This window comes from Amia ocellicauda, chromosome 7 (assembly GCF_036373705.1).
Source record: "Amia ocellicauda isolate fAmiCal2 chromosome 7, fAmiCal2.hap1, whole genome shotgun sequence".
Classification (NCBI taxonomy): Eukaryota; Metazoa; Chordata; class Actinopteri; order Amiiformes; family Amiidae; genus Amia; species Amia ocellicauda.
The window spans coordinates 9,635,001-9,655,840 of record NC_089856.1 but is presented as its reverse complement, the minus strand read 5'-3'; the positions used below and the strand labels follow the sequence as shown (position 1 = coordinate 9,655,840).

Here is a 20,840-nt window from a genome sequence, read left to right as displayed (position 1 = left end):
AATGTCCTTATAATGGAAAGGCTCTGCTGCAAACCTCATATAAAATGCTTGGCCTCAAGCTGAACCAATAAAATGTGTCTTGTCTTGTGTCATTCGACATGTTGAATATTTGAGCTAAAAAAGCTGAATTTGTTATCAAGCTTATTTGACCAGCCAAGTGCATAACCAATATAACAGTCTAGATGTCATGATATCAATTAATAAATAAACAAACAAACGCATCCATTACCTTTTTAGGTTCAGTGACTTTATTAACAAAAAATTAACTCAAACTCAGATGACCAAGTTTTAAAACTCAATACATTATAGGATACATCTTTAACCTGACACAGGTATCTATGTATGTATGTATATATGTATGCATGTTATTAATTATTATTTATTAATTCATATTTTTATTTTTTACATAACCAATGTGTACCCAAACAGGGAGCAACTAGAACCTTTAAAAATATTATATAACATTAATAAAATAAATATAATTAGTTTTATATATAAAGCTGTCTGTTTGTGTGTGTGTTTGTCTGCTTGCTTGTTTACAACAGGATAAACTGTCACTCCAAAAGAATGCATTCTGTACAGGCATTGCAACCTGTCAAGAAACCACTACACTATAAAGGAAAAAAGGGTAGTCTTATCTCTCACACACACCAACACACTGCATTGGTCCTGTCCTGAACTACAATTGTAAATTAATTAACAGGATCCTAACGGTTATACCAGTCTACACCTCAGTGTAAGTGCCAACTCTTTTAACTATTGAGTTAAGAGTTGGCGAGTGTATCTTAATTGTAATGTGCAATCCAGACCTCTATTCTGAAGCACACAAAACAAGTTACTTTAAACATTTTACCATTTAAAATAAATGTCCTTACTTAGGATGTTAAATAACATTAGGATGGCTGGGATGACATGCACACTGTTCAGAAACTAACAGAAGGAAATGTGGTGTAATTGTCTCTTTAAGGCATTAAATGCTGTCAATCTGTATATATAATTAAGCTGGCAACATCAACAGAGGGTGTGTATTGTTTCTAGCACCAAGTCCTCATGCCACTATTCTACACAACACCAACCTCCTGGGATTTAAACCTGTGGGTCAAATGTAATACACAGTTTATTTCAGGAGGAGAAAGTAGCCGAGTTAAGAGAGCTCCAACTGCTCTAATTTGTGAACGCTGAGTTACTCTGGTAACAGGTCTTTTAATTGAATTCCTCTTTAAGAGTCCTGGAGCTACTGGAAAGTATCTGAATAAGAGCTTTATATTCTAAACCCCAACCTACTCCCTTGGCCACATTAATAAAATACTTTCCTCCCACTTTTGAAACTTCCCCACGCTTACTCATAAAGGGAGGGGGAAAATAAAATAAGATAATCAGGGCTCTTAAATAAGTCTCATAAAAGTTTATTGGACACTACTCTGTGTTTGTTTTCTTTTTTTATTGGGAGGAAGTATGCATGAAGGCCTGTGCTTTGTAAATATGGCCTTCTGTGTTTCTAAAAAAGCAGCAAAAACCAATATCAACACCAGGATTCTGGATTGCTATATATATTTTGGAACATATCCAAAGTGTATGTGTGTATTTTCTTATATATTCTTCCTGTGGCCAGCATGATGTTTGCCTTGTTCGTTTTAAAAGCTAACACAAGTTAACAAAAACAACCAAAAAAAATGAAATTAAATACGATTTCAGTCCATAAAATCACCTCCAGCTGAGTCAGTACCTTTTTAGTCTTCTGTGAAAGAAAAAATGTATATATATATATATATATATATATATATATATATAGTAGTTACATATTTGAGTGACCTGCTTGAAAAAGAGGGTGGGGGAGGTCAATTTATCTCTTCGAAAAGGTTTAAAGAAAGGTCATTGTGTGAAGCCATTCCAGTAGACGTTCATCGAGACCGAGATGGGCTTTTCGTTTCTCCTCTTTCGATACTCCTAGGTCCTTGGGAGATCGATGTGGAGTTCGTCACAGCTGACTGGAGGTGTTTGGGATGATTCACTTTGCCACCGTGGGCCACAGTGACAGGCGCATGTACACCATGGATCCCATTTCACAGACCCGTGTCCTGAAGTCCAAACTCCCATGGTTATTCAGTCATTCATTCATTCATTCATTCATACTTGTATGCAAAGTGACTTAGTTGGGTACCTGTTTATACATTTGGGTTCAATGTAAACACAGTACCTTTGCTTAGGTGTTCGAGAGCCGTGTCCCTGGCCGAATCACGACTCCACACAGCTGCCATTAGATTCTGCTGCCCAGCCTTCACCTTGCAGATGACCCCGAGTTGCAAGGAGAATGTGTGTGTGAATGTCTTCGAGTACGTTTGTGTGCATTTGTGTGTGTGTGGGAAGGGGGGGGCAAAGAGAAGATTGTCATTGCCACAGTTCCTTGATCTGTTAAGGAGTGGGGAGGAGGGGGTTGACCTTACATGCCATTCAATTATATAATAACTATATTGCAGCTACTGTTAATCAACGCCCTACTCCCCCAGCCCACCTCACCACTGCCCTTCTTTGTCCATAATGAAGTGCAATAACGTTTATGGTGACCTGGCGTTCAGAGCTCGGGTGCATGGAATGGCTCCGACAATCACCGCCATTGGGTCTGTGCCCCCCCAACCTCCCCCACCAGGATCCCGCATGGGAGAGGTGGTAATTTGGATAAAAGCTGTGTGTGGTGCCTCCTTTCTGAAGGCAGACGGGCCGTTAGTGCAGCAGAAGGTGAGTGACTCAGTCCGAGTTTTCTTTACGAGAAGGTCTTGGTTTTGCTTGTCGAAGGAGAAGCTCAACATATTGATTTCTGCCCTGAAGAAAAACCACATCCATCCCTCAGGAGATTGACGGTGATCCTTGGAACAAGGCCTTTGAGGGGACTCCCAACTTCCCTATCATTTGGGATACCTTTGCAAGGAGATACATTGCGCTTTCATTTGTGTCAGTATGCACTCTTTCATACGGGGTCCTGGCCCTCCTTATGTCTCTTCATGACAAAGGGGGCTTTCTGATCTTGTACAGCTACAGACACTGCCAGGCCCTCTTCCTTCACGTTAAGTCTGTTGAATGTTGGCTACGGAGTTTCAATAACCGCTGCTAACTCACCCAACCAGCATGGATCCAGTGCTTTTCTGTTTCCTAATGTAAGTTTCACCTTGCGAGTGTTTTAATCCCCCCAACTGCCAAGCTGCTATCACTATACCCTTTACATAAATAGGTCTCCGTGCTGTTTCTCCATTGTTACATTTGTGGGTTAGTTTGGGGTAGGGAGCTGGGTAAGGGGGCATAATGACACCCTTTTTGACTCAATGCAAAATGGGAGAGAAAAACCACCAGCTGCATTCAAGGTCTATGTCCAAAACCCCTTTCATTTGCTCTATTTAAAACAATAGATACACGTACCAATAGACACACATGTTGGCTTGGTGGCGACCTCAGGGGAAATTGGGGTAGCATGTTAAGTTCAAGGTGTTTTAAGGTTGTTTTTCCTCAACCCTACTGTACCTCATCAATTAGTCTTATGTGTGGAATTCCATATTCCAGATTCTGGAATCCAACTGTTGAACCGAGTTGATAGTGTGCACTGACCCCAAGCTCCTTCACTCAGATAGGGTCACGGTTCATGAAAATCTGTGAGCAGGGATACACACAGTTTCCAGTTCCCAGGATGAATCGAAACAAAGTGCAAAAGTATCTCCCTTCTTTTGGATGAGGCCTACGCACACATGCATGCACATACATACTCAGGAAAGGGGTCGGTGGCCAACGAAACGCCTACATTGGGGAAATAACCACGTCAAGACTTCCAGGTGCTCTAGCACTGGATCCAAAGTCCCGTCATCCTCCAGTACGATCCTTGTGGAGCACATCGACGCAAATCACACAACTCTCATTCAACGAGCACAAATTGCACACTCTCACACACGATGACAACCAGCATTGTAGGTTATCGGTACCAATGATACGAGCAGAGGAAGGAGGAGAAGGGAGCAGGGGGGTGGTGGGCAGGGGACAGTAGAGGGATCTCAGTTTGGCCCGGGTGTGGCTGTAGGTGTGGATCTCTTGTTATCCCTCCTAAATACTAGCCCTCCTGACCACCCCCACCCCACCTCCCAAAACCCACTCCAACCAAGTAGCTCGCTGCGTCCCCCAGGGTGCGGCCTACTGGATCTGGAAGACGTTGAGCTTGCTGGTGTTTTTCAGGGTCTGCCTCCGGTTGCAGAACCAGACACGCACCACCTCCCGGTCGTAGTTCAGCTCCTTGGCGATCTCAGTGATCTCCTGGCCAGTGGGCAGGGCGTTCTTCTCAAAGTAGGTGTTGAGGACCTCGATGGCCTGGGGGGTGAAGCTGGTGCGGCGTTTGCGTTTCTTGGATGGCTCGCCACCCACAAACTCCATCAAGTTCTGCTGGCCCTTCTGGTTCCACAGCTCCGCCTCAGCCAGCCACTTCTCCAGCACTGGCTTCAGCTTCTGGGCGCTCTTTGGGGTGATGTCCAGCTTCTCAAACCTGGGGGCCGAGCAGTAAGAGAGAGAGTGAAGGATACAGTAGATGCCAGTGTACAAAGCTTGCCAGGTTGACTCCAGGGCCCATTTGTATTCTTAAAAGAAAGCGGTATTTACATATTTGACTGGGGTTTCCTCCAACAAGAGGAAAACTGAACACATCTGTGGAATATTAACGTTGGTAATGAAATGGTCAAGTTATTAATGTAACTTTAACACGAGCACAACCGTGATGTCATCAAAAAGCGCCACAAAAGCCTTTTAAGTTTTAATGTGGTGAGCAAGATGGACAGATAAAAACACATTTAGAGTGATTAAAACACTTTCAACACCTTAATTTAATACAGCGGTTCCAAATCTTGGTCCTGGGGACTCAGTGTCCTGCTACTTTCTGTTATCTCAATTCCTTAATTGAACTAATAATTGGCCTAATCAGAGCTTATTAATAATTTTAAACCGCTGGAGACATTAGGTTAAATGTAAAAGTATATGAACCACCAAAATAATTTTAGTAATAAAGATAATTATTAGTTAAATTAAGGTTTCAGTTAATTAATTGAGGGTGCAGTTGGATAAAAAAACAGGACAGAAAAACTGGTTTAACAGATGTGCAAAAATAAAAGCTTTATTCTTGCAGTGAGCGTGTATAGCACTGGTATTTTTAGTTAAACCAATAAAATCACAATGGGACTGGAATTCTACTTTTGTACACTGGGAAGTACAGCTATCCTACAATGGTCACAGCAGCATTTGCTGTATAACAGGCACAGTCTACGGCCTAGACCAAATCAAATCAAAATGCACATTACAAACCCAGACCATATTGCAGTTTAATTTACTGTCACTTTCTACTGCTTGTAAATAAGAAATATGAAAGGGTACAGGCATGTCCTTTCCCATTCGAGGGTTGGTGTAGATTTGGTCTAGGTGGTTGTTTAAAACATTCTGAAATATCTAATTGCAATACACCCAGCACATCAACACAAGAGAGCCAGGGGGCACCCCTACCTGCAGATGGCAGACTGGCTGTAGGCGGGGCCCTCCGTGGCCGTGAGCGCCTGGCCCACCTGTGTCTGAGTCAGGCCCAGCGACAGCCGGCGGATCTTGAAGTTCTTGGCGAATTCGCGGATCTCCTCAAGGTTGATGCCCTCCTCATCTGCCCCAGGCTGCTGAGGCTCTGGTGGGGGGGAAGGAGTAAGTTAAGGACCTTATTCTTCTTATGGATGCCCCCCCACTAACTAAAACAATGCAAATATACCCATGCTCAGTTTTTAGCAACCTCAGATATAGAAATGCGGTCAGGTCAGAGACAGACAGAGGGTAGGTAGTTTACTGCCACACACCAACCTGACTTGGAAGGGGAAAACAGACTACCAAAAAGAAGAGAAGGACAAAACAAGGCTGATCAAACTGATTTAAAACAACAAGCAACACAGCATCCAGAAACCAAGTGAGGAAATGGATGCGCATAACTATATTTTCTTTGTTGAAGCCAAACTTTAGCTCGGCTTGGGGAGAGGTTAAAAGAGCTGGACTTAAAGACAGGTTGGCTTAGTTAAAAATCCAATTCTATGTATGTACAATAGTGCATCTTCTCCTGATGTTTCTACCTCTCTACCATGGGGTATGAAAGCTCCGGTGGGCAGTGACCGATAAAGTGTATTTCTGTGTCATTTTCAGCTGGGAAGCCGGAAGCTCCTACAAAAGAGGGAGTAAGAGGAGGATCCTTACTGCTGACAAGCTGGCCCACGGTGGGGGAGTCTCCGCAGGTGATGGGCAAAGGGCTGGAGATGGTTGTCACCGTCTTCACGGCGGGGGGCTGGGGCGCAATGATGACTGGCGCCTGGGAAACTGTCGCCCCCGTCACCACGGTCCCCTGCGGCCGAAGAGCAAGAGAAGCAATGAGGCGAAGGCACTGCAGCCCGGGGGAACAAAGAGTGTGGGACTGTACATTATGGTAACTGTGTGTGCTTTATTGATCCGTGCTTGGTTGTGTTATTATGTAGTGTATTGTATAGTATAGTGTGGCAGTGTAGCACACTGAATTGTATTGTTTCACTGTGTGCAGCCTGAACCCCAACCATAGCCATCACCTACAAGCTATGCCCATACACATGTACACCCAATCAAGTTAAGTCAGTAGAAAAGCATTGGCTCACACACACTCAGCTGTCCTGCCCACCGGCAATCCCCTAAGACATCGGAGACTCCTCCCTTCAGATTTCAATACCTAATCCTGTGGTCTGTTTAAATTTTGAAGGAGGTCCTCCTCCAGTAGGTGGATGTTTCCCCTTTAATATTTCTTATAGCATATTCCTCCATGATTTCTGCCCTTCTTTTACTGCACACACAGTGGTTTGATACTTTTAACTGTCTTTATTTTATCCCACAACTTGTGTTTGAATGCATTAGAGCAAGTTTCAGAAAGTTTCCCTAAAAGTATATATTTTTCTGCATTATATTCCAATAACTAGCACAGATTTTTAGTTACTGTGAACTGGGATCATTGTGGTTTCAGAGAAGCGTCTGCCATGTTTTTTTCTCTAAGTGTTCTCTAAATAACCAAAATGTAACTGTGAGATGATTCTTACTTTTATCTGTATATCTACGTAATATTTAGCAACGTTTTCTAATTTTGTATGTAAAAAAAAACCTTCAAAGTCTTCTTTGCATACAGACATTAATTACCTTAACACCTAAATAACATTCAGAAGCTTTATTCTGCACTATGAGACTACACTGCAGTGTTGAAAGGAGAGACCTACATCCCACACACCATTGCGTTACATCAGTAGGGTACCAACCCTAATTAATTCTTACCATTGTCAAATTCTCTAATTTTGGGTGTGCCACAAAAATAACAAATAAAATGTTAAATACAATGTTCAGTTGTGTAGCGTAGTGTCCTGAACGGCAGGGCACCGTATGTGCCTGTACAGTATGATACCTGTGAGGCCGGCTTGGCGGGGGTTTGCGTGATGCTGGATTTGGTCAGCACAGGGGCAGGGCTGGGGCCGTTGCCGATGGTAGCGATGATCTGGCCCTGGGCATTGAGCACCAGCTGTGGCGCGACAGTCTGGACCTGCAGGCTCTGGGTGGGAAGGGTAGGGGGCGCCGCTGAGGCTGCTGCCAGGGAGGCCGGGTTCACCAGAAACGGCAGCGTCCCGATCACCTGCCAACACATAGTCAACATTCAGCCACATCAAGGGGAGAGAGGGAGGAGCCAGGGCTGAAACTTGCAGGAAAAGGTGTAATTTTGCACAATCCTCTCTCATCCTGTACACCTCTGCAACACATACATTTATTTTACAAATTAACATCACGTTATACATACAAACTATAAAATAATTTGTGACAATTTCTCATGCTTGTACTTCACTTTAATATAATTAAAACACGCTACTCTCGGCTCTGTTTTGGTTCAATTACAAGAATGAACGCGCATATATAAATAGCCCTGACTCCGTATACAGACTCGAACATCTTGTTTGGGAATAAATACTACTACTATCATTAACATCAATCATAGATTTCACTGTGCCTTACAACACCATGCAACATTATGACTGAAGGTGGTTTTGCACTTAAAATTGTTGACTAGAATTAATAGCAGTGTAGGGAAGTACAGTGAAAACATGGCATTATCACCAAAGCCAATTAGTGGAAAAGACGTTTAAAGTGGCGTGCTGTTGTGAACCTCCAGAAGGGGCCGATTACAGAGGGGTACCCTACCTGCCCCTGCGCGTTGGTGATGATCTGGCTGGTGATGCCCTGCATGCCGGAGATGGCGCTGGTGATGATGGGCGTGGTGGCGAGGGAGCTGATGAACTGTGGCTGGGCGCCCAGGGATGCAGCACTGATCTGAAACACATGGACATCCCGTCAGCCCACCAGTGCCAACTGTAACCCTCCCCAGCTGCGCCACACTCTCCAGAGCACAACACACTTCATCAACCGAGCTCAAATGCAGGAGACTCAATCTATTTATGATATTTATTGTTAAGGAACGATTTCATTTTTTTCCTGCAATAAAATAAAACAGGCAGGAATTGGACAACAGGGAGTCAAAAAGACAGAAGGATTGCTCACAATGGCAGGGTTGATGGAGATGCCCGCGGTCTGCAGCGTTGCCACGGAAGCGGGCACAGTGGTGGCAGCGGTGGTGGTGTTGATCTGCATCCCTGGCTGCGTCGTCTGGGGCTGCTGCTGCTGCTGGGAGGCCATCTGGGGCTGCAGGATCGTCTGCGCAGCTGCGTGGAGCTGCGGCTGCACTGTGTTCAACACGGTGGCGGCTGGGGGGAGGAAGAAGAGAAACGCAGGCCGCATGGCTGATCAGGAAAAGCAACTGCATAGTCTGTGCTTTACAGCAAAATGGGACTAGAGATACTGTGTCACTATTGTCCCTTGAGCAAGTACATGTCCTGGAAAATCACTTATCGATCCAAATCGACCTGTAGAGATTAGAAGCTGGTCTGTGCTGCCAAATACATTATGACAGGACCTCCAGGGCCTACAAATATTCAATTCAATTCAAGAAATGCCTTTATGACTAAGTTACATCAGTCAAAGAACTGACAGACAGGTCCAGTGCTGAGGAACAGGGCAATGGGGAACAATTAAAACGTAGTTGGCCACCAGGTTTGCACACATCTCAGGAGGGATTTGGTCCCACTCCTCTTTGCAGATCCTCTCCAAGTCATTAAGGTTTCGAGGCTGACGTTTGGCAACTCGAACCTTCAGCTCCCTCCACAGATTTTCTATGGGATTAAGGTCTGGAGACTGGCTAGGCCACTCCAGGACCTTAATGTGCTTCTTCTTGAGCCACTCCTTTGTTGCCTTGGCTGTGTGTTTTGGGTCATTGTCATGCTGGAATACCCATCCACGACCCATTTTCAATGCCCTGGCAGAGGGAAGGAGGTTCTCACCCAAGATTTGACAGTACATGGCCCCGTCCATCGTCCCTTTGATGCAGTGCAGTTGTCCTGTCCCCTTAGCAGAAAAACACCCCCAAAGCATAATGTTTCCACCTCCATGTTTGACGATGGGGATGGTGTTCTTGGGGTCATTCCTCCTCCTCCAAACACGGCGAGTTGAGTTGATGCCAAAGAGCTCGATTTTGGTCTCATCTGACCACAACACTTTCACCCAGTTCTCCTTTGAATCATTCAGATGTTCATTGGCAAACTTCAGACGGGCCTGTACATGTGCTTTCTTGAACAGGGGATCAAATACTTTTTTCCCTCACTGTATATTTATTAACCATATATTTACAGACATGTTCACTTAAAGTGTTTTTTGCTGTCAATTATTGTATACACAGAATACATATTGTCACAGACCCAGAGTGCTCAGTTTCCTCTATCAGTGCCTGGCAGGAAGTGAGGTATTTCTCCACAGACTTGCTGGTCTGACTCTAAACAATTCAGCTAGTCCAGTCTGAAGGAGATTCAGAGGTTTGTTCCAAATTATCTCTATACTGGGGCTTCCCAAATCCCAGGCCTGGTCCTGGAGCACTCCCTGTGTCTACCGATTATTGTTCCACCTGAGCTCTTATTGGAACCCTGAACGTGATCTGAATTACGTAATGCACTGATGCTTTTCACCCGGCCCAAGGCCCAGCGCATTAATATTCACATTTAGGTCGCCTTTAGGCTGCCTCAAAAAATTTAGGCTGGGTCAAAAAGTTTTACTAGTTTTCACCTGGCCTGGGCCGGCCTAAATCTCAACTGTGAACAGGGTCTTAATAAATAAAAACTGCGCTCATGGATATCCCTGATGTAATGTCAGTCCGTTGGTATTCAGGGGCTCTTCAACTATCATTACTTTTAAATTGTTTAAAACCGGCAGATCTCATTGAAAAGGAGGTAAGACCCATCAGTGAAGTGTTAATTTACAAATAAGATTAATCACATTATCTTAAAATCTTAAAATCTAAAATTAAGATCTTCCCATATAAATTAGAACCAATCTAAATCAAAGACAGTTTTGTTTGCACAAAATGTGGGGTTATATGGATCAAGCATTTAGTTTAAATCCATAGAATCTTTTCTAATCACACCAAACCGAGTCAAGGCCTCCTCCACCAGGCTGGTAAACAACATAGATTTTAATTAAGCGAATGCAAACCAACTCAATTAACACACTTTCTTGAGACAACACCTCCATCAAGGGATAACAGTTAGCCACTTTTCACCCTTTCGGTCATTTTTACCTTGAAGGCCAGTGAAGGGCAGCTTGAGGACGCCCCCGGCTGGAGAGGCAGCAGTCAGCCCAGGCAGCGTGGCCACGGTGGCCGTCGGGAAGGTCAGCACCGCCAGGCCCGGCTGTCCGCCCACCTGCCCCGCCATGGTGAAGGGGATCAGGAGCGGCTGGGAGAGCGCGCCCGCCTGGGTCATCATGCCTGTCACCACTGTGGTCAGCCCGTCCTGAGACAGCAGCTAGCAGAGAGATGGACACACAGAGAGGTTAAGAGAGAAAGAATGAAGGAAGACGGTGAAAGACGTTTTGCAAAGATAAAAATTGAAAGACCCTGTGGAGGAGAGGGCATATGGCACTGCTGCCCCAGTACTAGTCTTAAGTGCTGTCTGTGAAAGGGCAAGACTGGCGTCGGGGCTGTACGTCTGTCCACGGGGTCCATCTCACCTGAGGGCAGGCCTGCATGGTGATGGGTACCGCGGTGTGGGCCTGGGAGAGAGCGATGCACGAGGGAGCAGCTGGGGCCACAGTCTGGACCCCCAGAGTTGCAGAGTTTAAGGTGATTTCCCTGTCGGCTGGGGCTGAGGAAGACAGAAAGAAGGAGACCGAGAGAGAGAGAGAGAGAGAGAAGGTTCAATGCCATCTGGAGGCACTTCTTGGATTTCAGAATAGTTAGTCAGCCTGGGCACTTGTCATTACACTGTTATTATCCATTCTGTTTTTTAGGACCCACCTGCTGTCCCAGTACCCCCTGGCTGGACCGGGGCCTCCTCTGGCCCCCCCTCGCTGGACTCCAGGGCAGGGCTGTGTTCCGCCCCCTGCCTTTTCCCATCAGCCCCCGCCCCCTGCAGAGAAGCGTCAACTTCCACCTCCAGGACTCGGATCGTCTCATGACCGGACATGACAATCACCTGGGGGGAGACGGGATCTGTGAATACACTGTAAGAGTATTTTTCCCCTTTTTGGTCATCATGTCTTTTAAATCCACATTAGGAAAGTTTACCACAGTAGATTAGCAGTGTCATTTTGGACTTTTGGACTTTGATTCATTTTCTTTGCTTTGTATCGTCTCCTCGGTTCACCTCAATTTTTACTTTGCATTCCAGCCCTTGACCTTCCCAGCTTCCACAATTAATATGTTAAATGAAACAGAAGCCAGTACCACTCATGAATTAGGGACATTTATGATGTAAAGTGGATGAGTGGAGCTACAGCGACCACCACAGCTACTGAAATCTGTATATTTGCTAGTATATTGCTTTCGACCTGTATATGTAGTGGCAGAGTCAATCGTTGCAGATTGATACACATTTCCAGAACACAAACACAATCTTAACACAACATGTGGAGGTGAGATCATTCTTAGTGCTGCTTCTATTTGATTTATTAGGAGTCTTTGCTATGCATGTTCAGTCCCTTATGGCACAAATATGTTTTGAATATGTGGTAGGTGTATGATGCTTAATTTTTCATACACCAAAACTGGCCCTGTTTAGGAGTATTTAAAATATATGGGATATATTTAAGGCTGTAATCCATACCTTTATTTTAAATGTTGAAAATATATGCTAGACATTAACATCACCGAATGTTTTGAACATATCGGGAATTACAATCAGTTGCACCAGGCTTATCTGTGGCGGCTCACTTGACAAGCACTAACTGAATGATAAACAGTGAGAACTAAAACCATTTTTTTTTTTTTTTTTAATCAAAAGACCTTCTACTATGAACCTAGTGAAAAGTCACAAGTACGGCAGAACAAACCAGCCAGCTAGCATTTCAGACCTGGGAAACGCCAAGCTAAACCGATCACACTTATCTCAAAGCCTAATTAGAGAATCTACCACTGGCTAATTATGAAACATCCCCGAAATAATGAGGGTCCACAAACGAGTGGCTGTGGTTATAATACAGCGAAGCTTCGTCTTAACACAGAATGGACCCAATTGCATAGCATGATTAGGAGATGGTTTATAATTAGCAAGCAAGCTGAAGTGTTGATTACGTTAATTATTCCTTAAGATCTGTTTCACCGGAGCAGAATAAAACTGTACATGAGGGATTCTGGGTAAAAAACGCTCATCAGTCAGGTCAGTCTAATCCCACCCCAGAACAGAGATTCAGAAGAAACTGAGAAGGTGATACAGCAAAAGAGACAGGCTCCTTAGCTGGCGAAAGGGAAATAGGGAGAGGATGGTGCCTACCTGGGTGTCCGGGGCAGGGAATTTCAAAGAGCAGGAGTCTAATGGCTGAAAAAAAACAGCTCCTGCAGTGAGACACTGAACAGCTGCTAGAATGGAGAGGCCAAGCAAACATTCGAGATGAGAGGTGAAGGGGAGAGGGAAAAAAACAAAAAAAAAAAACAATGACAAAACAGAAGTGGGAAAAAAAAAAAATGCCACAATGGGTGAGTCAAACAACAGAAGCATAGCATTACTGCAGGTAGAAGTGCCTCACAATGGGCCTCCTTCGTTACAGCACAGACAAAGACAATTGACGAAGCTCGTACAGCAAAAAAAAACAAAAAGGCAAACTTTTTGTTCTCAAGCGATACAAGGTCCAGGCCATTCTCCGAAGCTGTGTTTACATTTGGCTCACTCAGTTCCATGCAATCTTGTATCTAGGTATGTTGGATCCCAGAAACAAAAATGGGGATTTGCCAATTATTTTTGCACCCTTTTGGGAAACACCAATTGTTAAATCGTCTCAGCCCCCCTGCTGCAACTCCTGCGCTTAATGTGGGAGGTATGTAGGCAACTCACACACAAAAGCAATACTCACACACTTGCACACATGCAAAGCAATTGCAACATGCACTGCCAAGCCCTGCCAGTCTGCAGCACAAACAGCAGGGAGGACTGGTGCAGCCCTCAACGAGAACCCTGCGGAAACCCTGGCCGACTGTAGTCCACCCAAACCCGGTAGTCATTCCCATTGGGGAATCCTGGTCACAATGGGCTCTGACAACAGAGCTCAACCGTGCACTTTAACCAATTAAGCCACTGGGAACACCAAAATGTAAACCATTTTCTGTCAAATGCCACAATTATAGGTAGAAATATTGTGCTCTGGAGAAAAATGAACAGCACTAACCAGAAGTTGATCGTGTGAATATGCAAGATTTGCACTGAAACTTCTCTGGGCTTTATGACAGACTGTGATGAATGATTAGTCCTCCCACATAGAACAAACATCTATTTTTAATCTATACTAGAAGATATATGATGCTTATATTTTCTATATACTAAAATTGATCCCCTTTTTGTATATTTAAGAAGAATATATATATATATATAAGAAGAAGAAGAAGAAGAAGAAGAAGAAGAAGAAGAAGAAGACTTTGTGACCATCTCACTATTTGGCTCCGGCCACCACTCCTTTCTTGCCTATGGACCCTGATCCAGGTGTTTGAGCACTGCCTACTCCCCGCACTCCTGCTAGAGTTAGGGGTCACAGCCAGGAGCCGAGTTGGTTAACATCGAGTTCGACATTGGGAGGGGATCAAATGAAAGCAAGAGGACTGGTTTTCTCTTCATGATGGTAAAAAAAAGTATAATTAAATCGGCCACAGAATAATGTTGTGCACACTGGTGGTTAATGAGGGCTCAACAGGAAGTGCAATTACAGGCCATGACCTGCAACCCTGGTCTTGCAGAGTCAGTGTCTACAGTTTTTCTTTTTCCCCAAAATTAAATCTGAAGGACCTAATTGGACATACCAATGGCATAAGTCCAAGTTAACGTTTACCTGGTTTACCTGGAAAGGACGGGTACTTATTTTAATTCTGTTGTACAACTTACGATTATACCCGATTAATTTAGAAAAGCCCCACAAAAGGTCTAGAATAAAAAGTTGCTGGTAAGCGGTTGACTAGTAACTTTCTAACAAAGAAGAACAGAGATATTGAATAGAGATTGACAGGGGACTGGGCAGAATTGAGAAGAGAACAGGAGATAGGGCAGAAGTGTGGCCTGTCACCGGTGGGGTACTGAGCGAGGTACTGTACCCAGATTGCTCCTTTTAATATTAAATAAATGAAATACAAGTATTAAATGTAGCTTTTCCAATTAATTAGGGGACAGAGATACTGTGTGTTTATCATTAAGTGGGAAAATCTAACGTAATTGGGGGTCGGCAACTGGACACAAAACTCTAAGAAGGGGGAAGCGGATGTAGAGAGAGAGGGGGGGGCACAAAGAGGTAGATATGCAACAAGCACAAGATGCAAAGCCATAGCCTGGGATGTGAAGTGAAGTCAGGAGGGAGAGAGTGAGGTGGAGGTGGGGCTTGCGGTACCTGTTCGTTGACTGTGAGGGGTCCGTTGTTTGGGGTCATCTCCTCTGGGTCCATGGTCCCTCACTGGCACGCCACACTGTCACTGGTCCTGCATACTGGGACAAACAACAGGCTGCGTTACTGATGACATCCAGCCGGGCGGCGACACTCCCCAGACCTCCCAATCTCCACTGCCTTGTCAAAATACAAACAGCCCACCAGAGAATCACTCAAAATCCAATGTAACTGCCTTCTTCGTGGGTACGGTATGAAACTCATAGAACTGGTACAGATACAGAAACCCTTGCTTAGGTCAAGGGTCACAAATTCAGTTCCTGGATTGGCTACAGCATCATCCAATAACAGAATTTCAATTGAGACAGACAGCACATTGATTTATTCTCTTGACATTATTCTCTCGATTCGAGGTGCACTGTGCTAATAACAGAATTTGCCGTCTGGACAGGAGCATTACATTCATCCAGGTAATCAGCTAAGCAGACCATTTAAGGAACTGGGTGCTTGGCTGGAACAATAGCCAGAAGGCATAAGATCACAGCCCTCACAGAAATTCATTTAAGACCCCTTGACCGGGAGACATCTCCACATCTACCACAAATAGCCTAGTCTTGCTTTCCATTCCGTTGCAGGATTTCACTCCAGACCAGTAACTTTATTCACTGACTTGACCCCTTAATTACTTCATTGACCCTGCTGCTGGAGATACATAATTAAGGATTAGTCTGGTGGGGGGGGCAGGGCGGAGAATAAAAAAATAAAAAAAATAAAAAGTGCCAAGGACCCTGGTCAGACGAAGCAGATTATATATTTCTTTCCTTTCCTTTTTTCTTTTGTGTGTTATCATCGGGGATTATGCCGAGAATGAAAAATCCCAGCACGGCTACAACAAATCGGTTTATTTCAGTTTTATTTATTTATTTAAGTCTGCCTGCCTGGATTTGACTGCGTTTCTCACTCTTAGCTCAATTTAGACATATAAAAAAGGCCCTGAGACCTGGAACCTGGGTTATAATTTCCCAAGATCTCAAGTGCACCCCTCCAACTAAACTGCTCTGGAGAATCATTAAGTCACCCCATCACCCTAACATCAACCTAACAACCTAACTCCGATCACCTGCCCTGCAAACTCCCCATTGCAAATTGCAGCCTTGCTCTTCCTCTCTCTGCTTTGCAAACCTGGAAGTGTACCATTTTAACAGTTCTCTGTTGATTGCAAGTCCCCAGGGATAAATAAACCCAATTAATAGGCTAGTTCACCGTTTGTATTACAGAACCACACAATACAGGCTAATACTGCACTGGTGTAATACTGTCCCACATAAATAAGCATTAGGGTGCAATGTATAATGTGTCAATAGCTCATAAGTTTGTTACACATCATGTATTTGTTTCAGTGACTTCATTCTATTTTACTCACACATTTTGCAATTCCCTATGACTTATGATGTTACAGTATACTAATTATATAGTACAAGTCTCATTCTTACTATTCATATCAAACATGTAAGGTGTAACACTGAGGGAGAGGGCCACAAGGAGTTGAGATACCAGGATGCCATTTATTAGCATTGTAAGTGAACATCTTCAAATACATATAATAATAATAATAATAATAATTTTGATAAATAAACAACAAATTGGAAATCCAGTGGAAACAGGGACTCCAAGGCATTACTATAAATAGGCAGACACCCCCCAAAACATACTGACACCTCTGATCTCTAAGCAGCCCTGTTACTCAATTGGAAACCTTATATTTGATAATCCAATGTAGTGATCAATCACCCTCTATACCACCTAAGGTTTTGATTATATATTGGTTTAGTTTAGTATTGCTACAAGCAGGACAGACCCCAGACATGGACAGTCCAGACAGATAGGAGAGCGTCATCATAGATCAATAAATGTATTGTTCCCCCAAAACAACTATATGCCCATTTTAGAAAACCGTGCAGTTACACACAATACAACTTTCCCCCACCAGATAAACACTTTTCATCAGGCAATAGGAACAGCTCAGATAAGTGACCAACACATTTTAAACCCAGTCATATTATTGAACGCAATCCAGGTTAACAAGAGAAACACAGCACGACACACACACATACAAAAGAGCCATTACAGTCAATGCGAGCGAGCAGAATGGGTTTTTATTTTCTTGGCATGGAGCGCAGAAACTGCAGAGCGTTTTGATTATTTCCATATGCATAAGGTTACATAACGCACACAAACACAATACAGGATTTCATGAATTATTCATCCCCAGAAGTAGGAGAAACATATTATCAGGCATTTTTCATTAAAATCGCCCAGTACAATACGCAGGAAGTTCAAGCCCGTTATTGCACCGAACTCACTCCGTGGAAATCGAACGGAGCACCGAACACACTTCCTGTTCCAGACATTCTCGAATGAATAAACATTCGAGCTGGAGACATGTTTTGTTGTTGTTGTTTGCTTTGTGTTGCTCTTTTAAACGGCCTAATGCGGGCCTAGACTTTACCCAGCTTCCGTCTACAACAGGCAGACCGCAGCGCCGCACACTCAATATGTATCTCGACACCCCGACGTGTCAAAAGCACACGCCGCGACCCCCCGATGCAGGCGGTTCACCCTGTCCCGCAGCCTCCCCCCGCACTCTTTGATCCAATAATAATGATCCCGCTGCACGCTCGCCTCGGGTCCCCCAACCCCACACACACACTCACTCACACTCGACTGCAGCAGCAACCCGAAGCCATGCATTTGATATTTTTTCCACTCTTTATCATAAATATATAAATTATGCTAATTAAGAACATTGCATATTAACCAAACAAAAAAAAACTCCCATTTTTTCTTCCCCCCCCCGAGCTCCCTTCCTACAATCGGCAGAGCCCTTTAAAACCGCTTACCTTGGTCAACTTACCGCTAATGTCAGAGTTTTGGGGTGGTTTTCGCCCTTTTGAACAGCTTTGCCACTGTTTGTGGAGACGGATCATTAAAAATGCATCTCACAGCTTGCAGCTAGGCACCATGGCTGCACACAAAGGGGTATTTGCATTGATAAAGAGGGTCGGCGCCAGTCAGAACCTCCTCTCCTTAATATTTAATGACGGTCCCCGGGTCACCTGGATCTCTGCTGCACTCCGGACACTTTGGGACTCTGGGAAAAGACCGCTTTCCGCAGAAAACTCCTGCAAAAATTCATATAAAATTGTCCTTTTGCACTACGTCATGAACATAATTTATGCAAGGCAAGTCTTGCATGGAAAAAACAGATGCCGTCGGACTGCAGGGGGAGCTGTGTTGCTCTTAAAGAGAGAGGATCTTATTGATGCAGCACATTCCCATTGCATTTCTAAAGCTGCGAGGAACTCGGGAGGTAGTGCGTTTAAGAATAAAAATGAGCACACAGTTTTATAAATTATTATTATTAATATAAGGGGTAGCAGTACTAGTATTGATTTGGGTTCCATCTTTAAGGTGACTCCAAGCACATTCAACATTTATACATATGTATGTGTGTATGCATGTGTAATTTGACATGCATAAAGGATGAATGGCAGTAATAGCTGTATAATGATGATGATAATAAGAACAACAATAATAACTTATGATTATGATTATTATTATTAATACTTATTAGTATGGTAGTAGTAGTAACAGTAGTAGTGGATCTAGAAGTATTATTATTATTATTATTATTATTATTAGAGATTTTTAATTATTACCAGAGACAGAGGGTTTGTGGGAGGGAAAAATTTGGTTAAGTGCCACAGAACACTGTTTCTCAAGGACTAATCAGGTGGCTTGATGAATTGTGCTGCTGTGGTGGCTTAACATAGAGGTATGTGAGCATAGAGTAATTATTGTTGTAATGGAATGCGGTGCTCGTTAAGGAAAGTGATAGGTGCTGTTTTAAGCCAGATAAGGTTTGCACAGGGAGCAGGCCGAACCCAAGGGCATGTGAAGCGTTCTGTGACAAATTATAATGGGGCTGGTTAATATTCACGGGGAACTGAACCGATTGGGCATAAGTGGCTTCTGTGAGAAATAGTGTGAGAGGGAACAGCATCCAATGTTTGCTCTTCATTTTGTGTACGTCCCATGAAAAGAGCAAGACCTTAGGGCTGATCATTGATCTCACCACAAACAAATGTCTCACATGCTGTACTGGCACTGCAACTCAAATAATAACACTAATCATATGCTTCAGATACAGATGGGTTCAATATCAAGGGCATTGGCGATTATTCAAATATTTGGATTGCTTGGGAATGACTTGCGAAAACAGCACTCAGCATCATTTCAGAGAAATGATTGGAAGGGTGGGATATTTGACATTAATAATTTCTCCCCCAGCCTGGCAAACAAGACAAGACACAGCAAATTAGTAAGATAATTTATGTTTGCCCTTACAATGAGACCACAATGCTCCAGATATGATAATCTCATTTTAGGGCATTAAGGAAAACTACATGACTTGCCAAACAAACACAACTGAGATTCGTCAGTTTCGAAATGATTGTAGTCCAGCCTAGAAATTAATATGTATGAAGCGAGACATATGCATATTTATAACTTAGCCAAGTAAAATATACATATATATTAATTAGCCTAATATTAGTCAGACTGTGATTATGATTGGCTTGCACACTGCACTGAAAGCAACAGGGGTTCTGTCACTCTCCTGGCTGGGGACCCTTACTCGAGCCATCACTCAACAAAGGACCCCCTATTTTTAAACTGACTGAACAGCATATTTAACTGCAGTAATTATAATGCTAACATGAATAATACAATGTGTTTCTTTTTAAATGCAGGGTTTCAGATCCTCCAGACAGAAAGTGTCAGGGCTTTTTTTTTTATTGTTAATGAGCAGAGCTGATTGGCGAGTGACAGTGAACTGCCCTTCTGTGGCTCAAGGTGTGGCCAGACTTTACTGCAGACCCCAAGGCCCGAGGAACTCCAAGGTTCTCCCAGAATGCCCTTCTATGCAAGGCCCAGTATTAATTTCACAACTTTGACCCGGGTATAGCAAGACGAAATGCACTGTGGATTTCCTTCAGTTTTTTAGTGAAACAGCAGTGTGAAAGCACATACCCGACCCGCTAGAAACCGTGTTGTATCCTGGGTAGGGTCAACCTGGGTAGGGGATGCAAGTGTTAAAGGCTTTTCTATTTGTTTCGAAAGTGAGGTATTGTGACCCTGCTAGGGTCGTCTTTAAGGTGACCTTGGTTGGGGACTGTTGAAAAAGGTATCTGTTCTCCTTACTTCATTGCAACCTCAGTTATAGAGGTGCCCATGGTGACTGTCTCAAGATTCACTAAATTAAAGATTCGCAAAAATTAGGTCTCCAGGTATTGAACAGCCTCTCCTGCCAATTCTTCACTATACACTATACAAAAATTAGCAAAACTAAAATAAAAAGTGAAGTATTTTGCACAGATCCAGACAATTGAATCTTGACCCCCTGACCCTCGCACCTCACACACATACACAGAGCCTCCACTCTCTCCACAACATGTTTCCACTTTTCATGAATATTTAACTGCTTTCAAGCCAGTTGGCAACCCTTCTCATTTGCATGCATTAGCATACCATTACCATGGAGCTGAAAAGGGGAGAGCTGGGATTGCGGAATGTTGCTGAATCCCTAATTAACCCAAATCTGAGTGCTGATTTCTCCAATAAGCAACTCCACCGGTTCGTTATTAAGAGTTCTTTCAGAGCTGCAACTGGGATACCCCCACACTCCCCACACCTCTACTCCCACACACCCACACATATACACCCACTCTCACTTTTCTCCCCAGCCCAGTCTCCCTACCCCCTGCTGCAACCATCCCCTT

General features: G+C 43.8%; 1 protein-coding gene across 9 annotated transcripts; it reads right to left on the bottom strand.

Moving 5' to 3' along the window:
* Positions 1 to 225: 225 nt before the first annotated feature.
* Positions 226 to 18,247, bottom strand: pou6f1 (POU class 6 homeobox 1). Of its 9 annotated transcripts, none has more exons than XM_066708266.1 (12): positions 17,901 to 18,247; positions 15,007 to 15,101; positions 12,915 to 12,959; positions 11,441 to 11,618; positions 11,155 to 11,288; positions 10,724 to 10,949; positions 8,602 to 8,804; positions 8,245 to 8,373; positions 7,460 to 7,684; positions 6,244 to 6,388; positions 5,521 to 5,689; positions 226 to 4,516 (listed from the first exon to the last, which is right to left on the bottom strand). In XM_066708266.1, the coding sequence occupies exons 2-12, from the start codon at positions 15,058 to 15,060 to the stop codon at positions 4,171 to 4,173; spliced, it is 1,854 nt and encodes a 617-aa protein (XP_066564363.1). In that variant the 5' UTR covers positions 15,061 to 15,101; positions 17,901 to 18,247; the 3' UTR covers positions 226 to 4,170. The 9 variants fall into 9 exon arrangements, with proteins under 9 accessions (XP_066564363.1, XP_066564367.1, XP_066564360.1 ...); XM_066708270.1 differs by having other exon boundaries at positions 12,915 to 13,000; positions 17,915 to 18,247; XM_066708263.1 differs by having other exon boundaries at positions 17,915 to 18,247.
* Between the last annotated feature and the right edge of the window lie 2,593 nt (positions 18,248 to 20,840).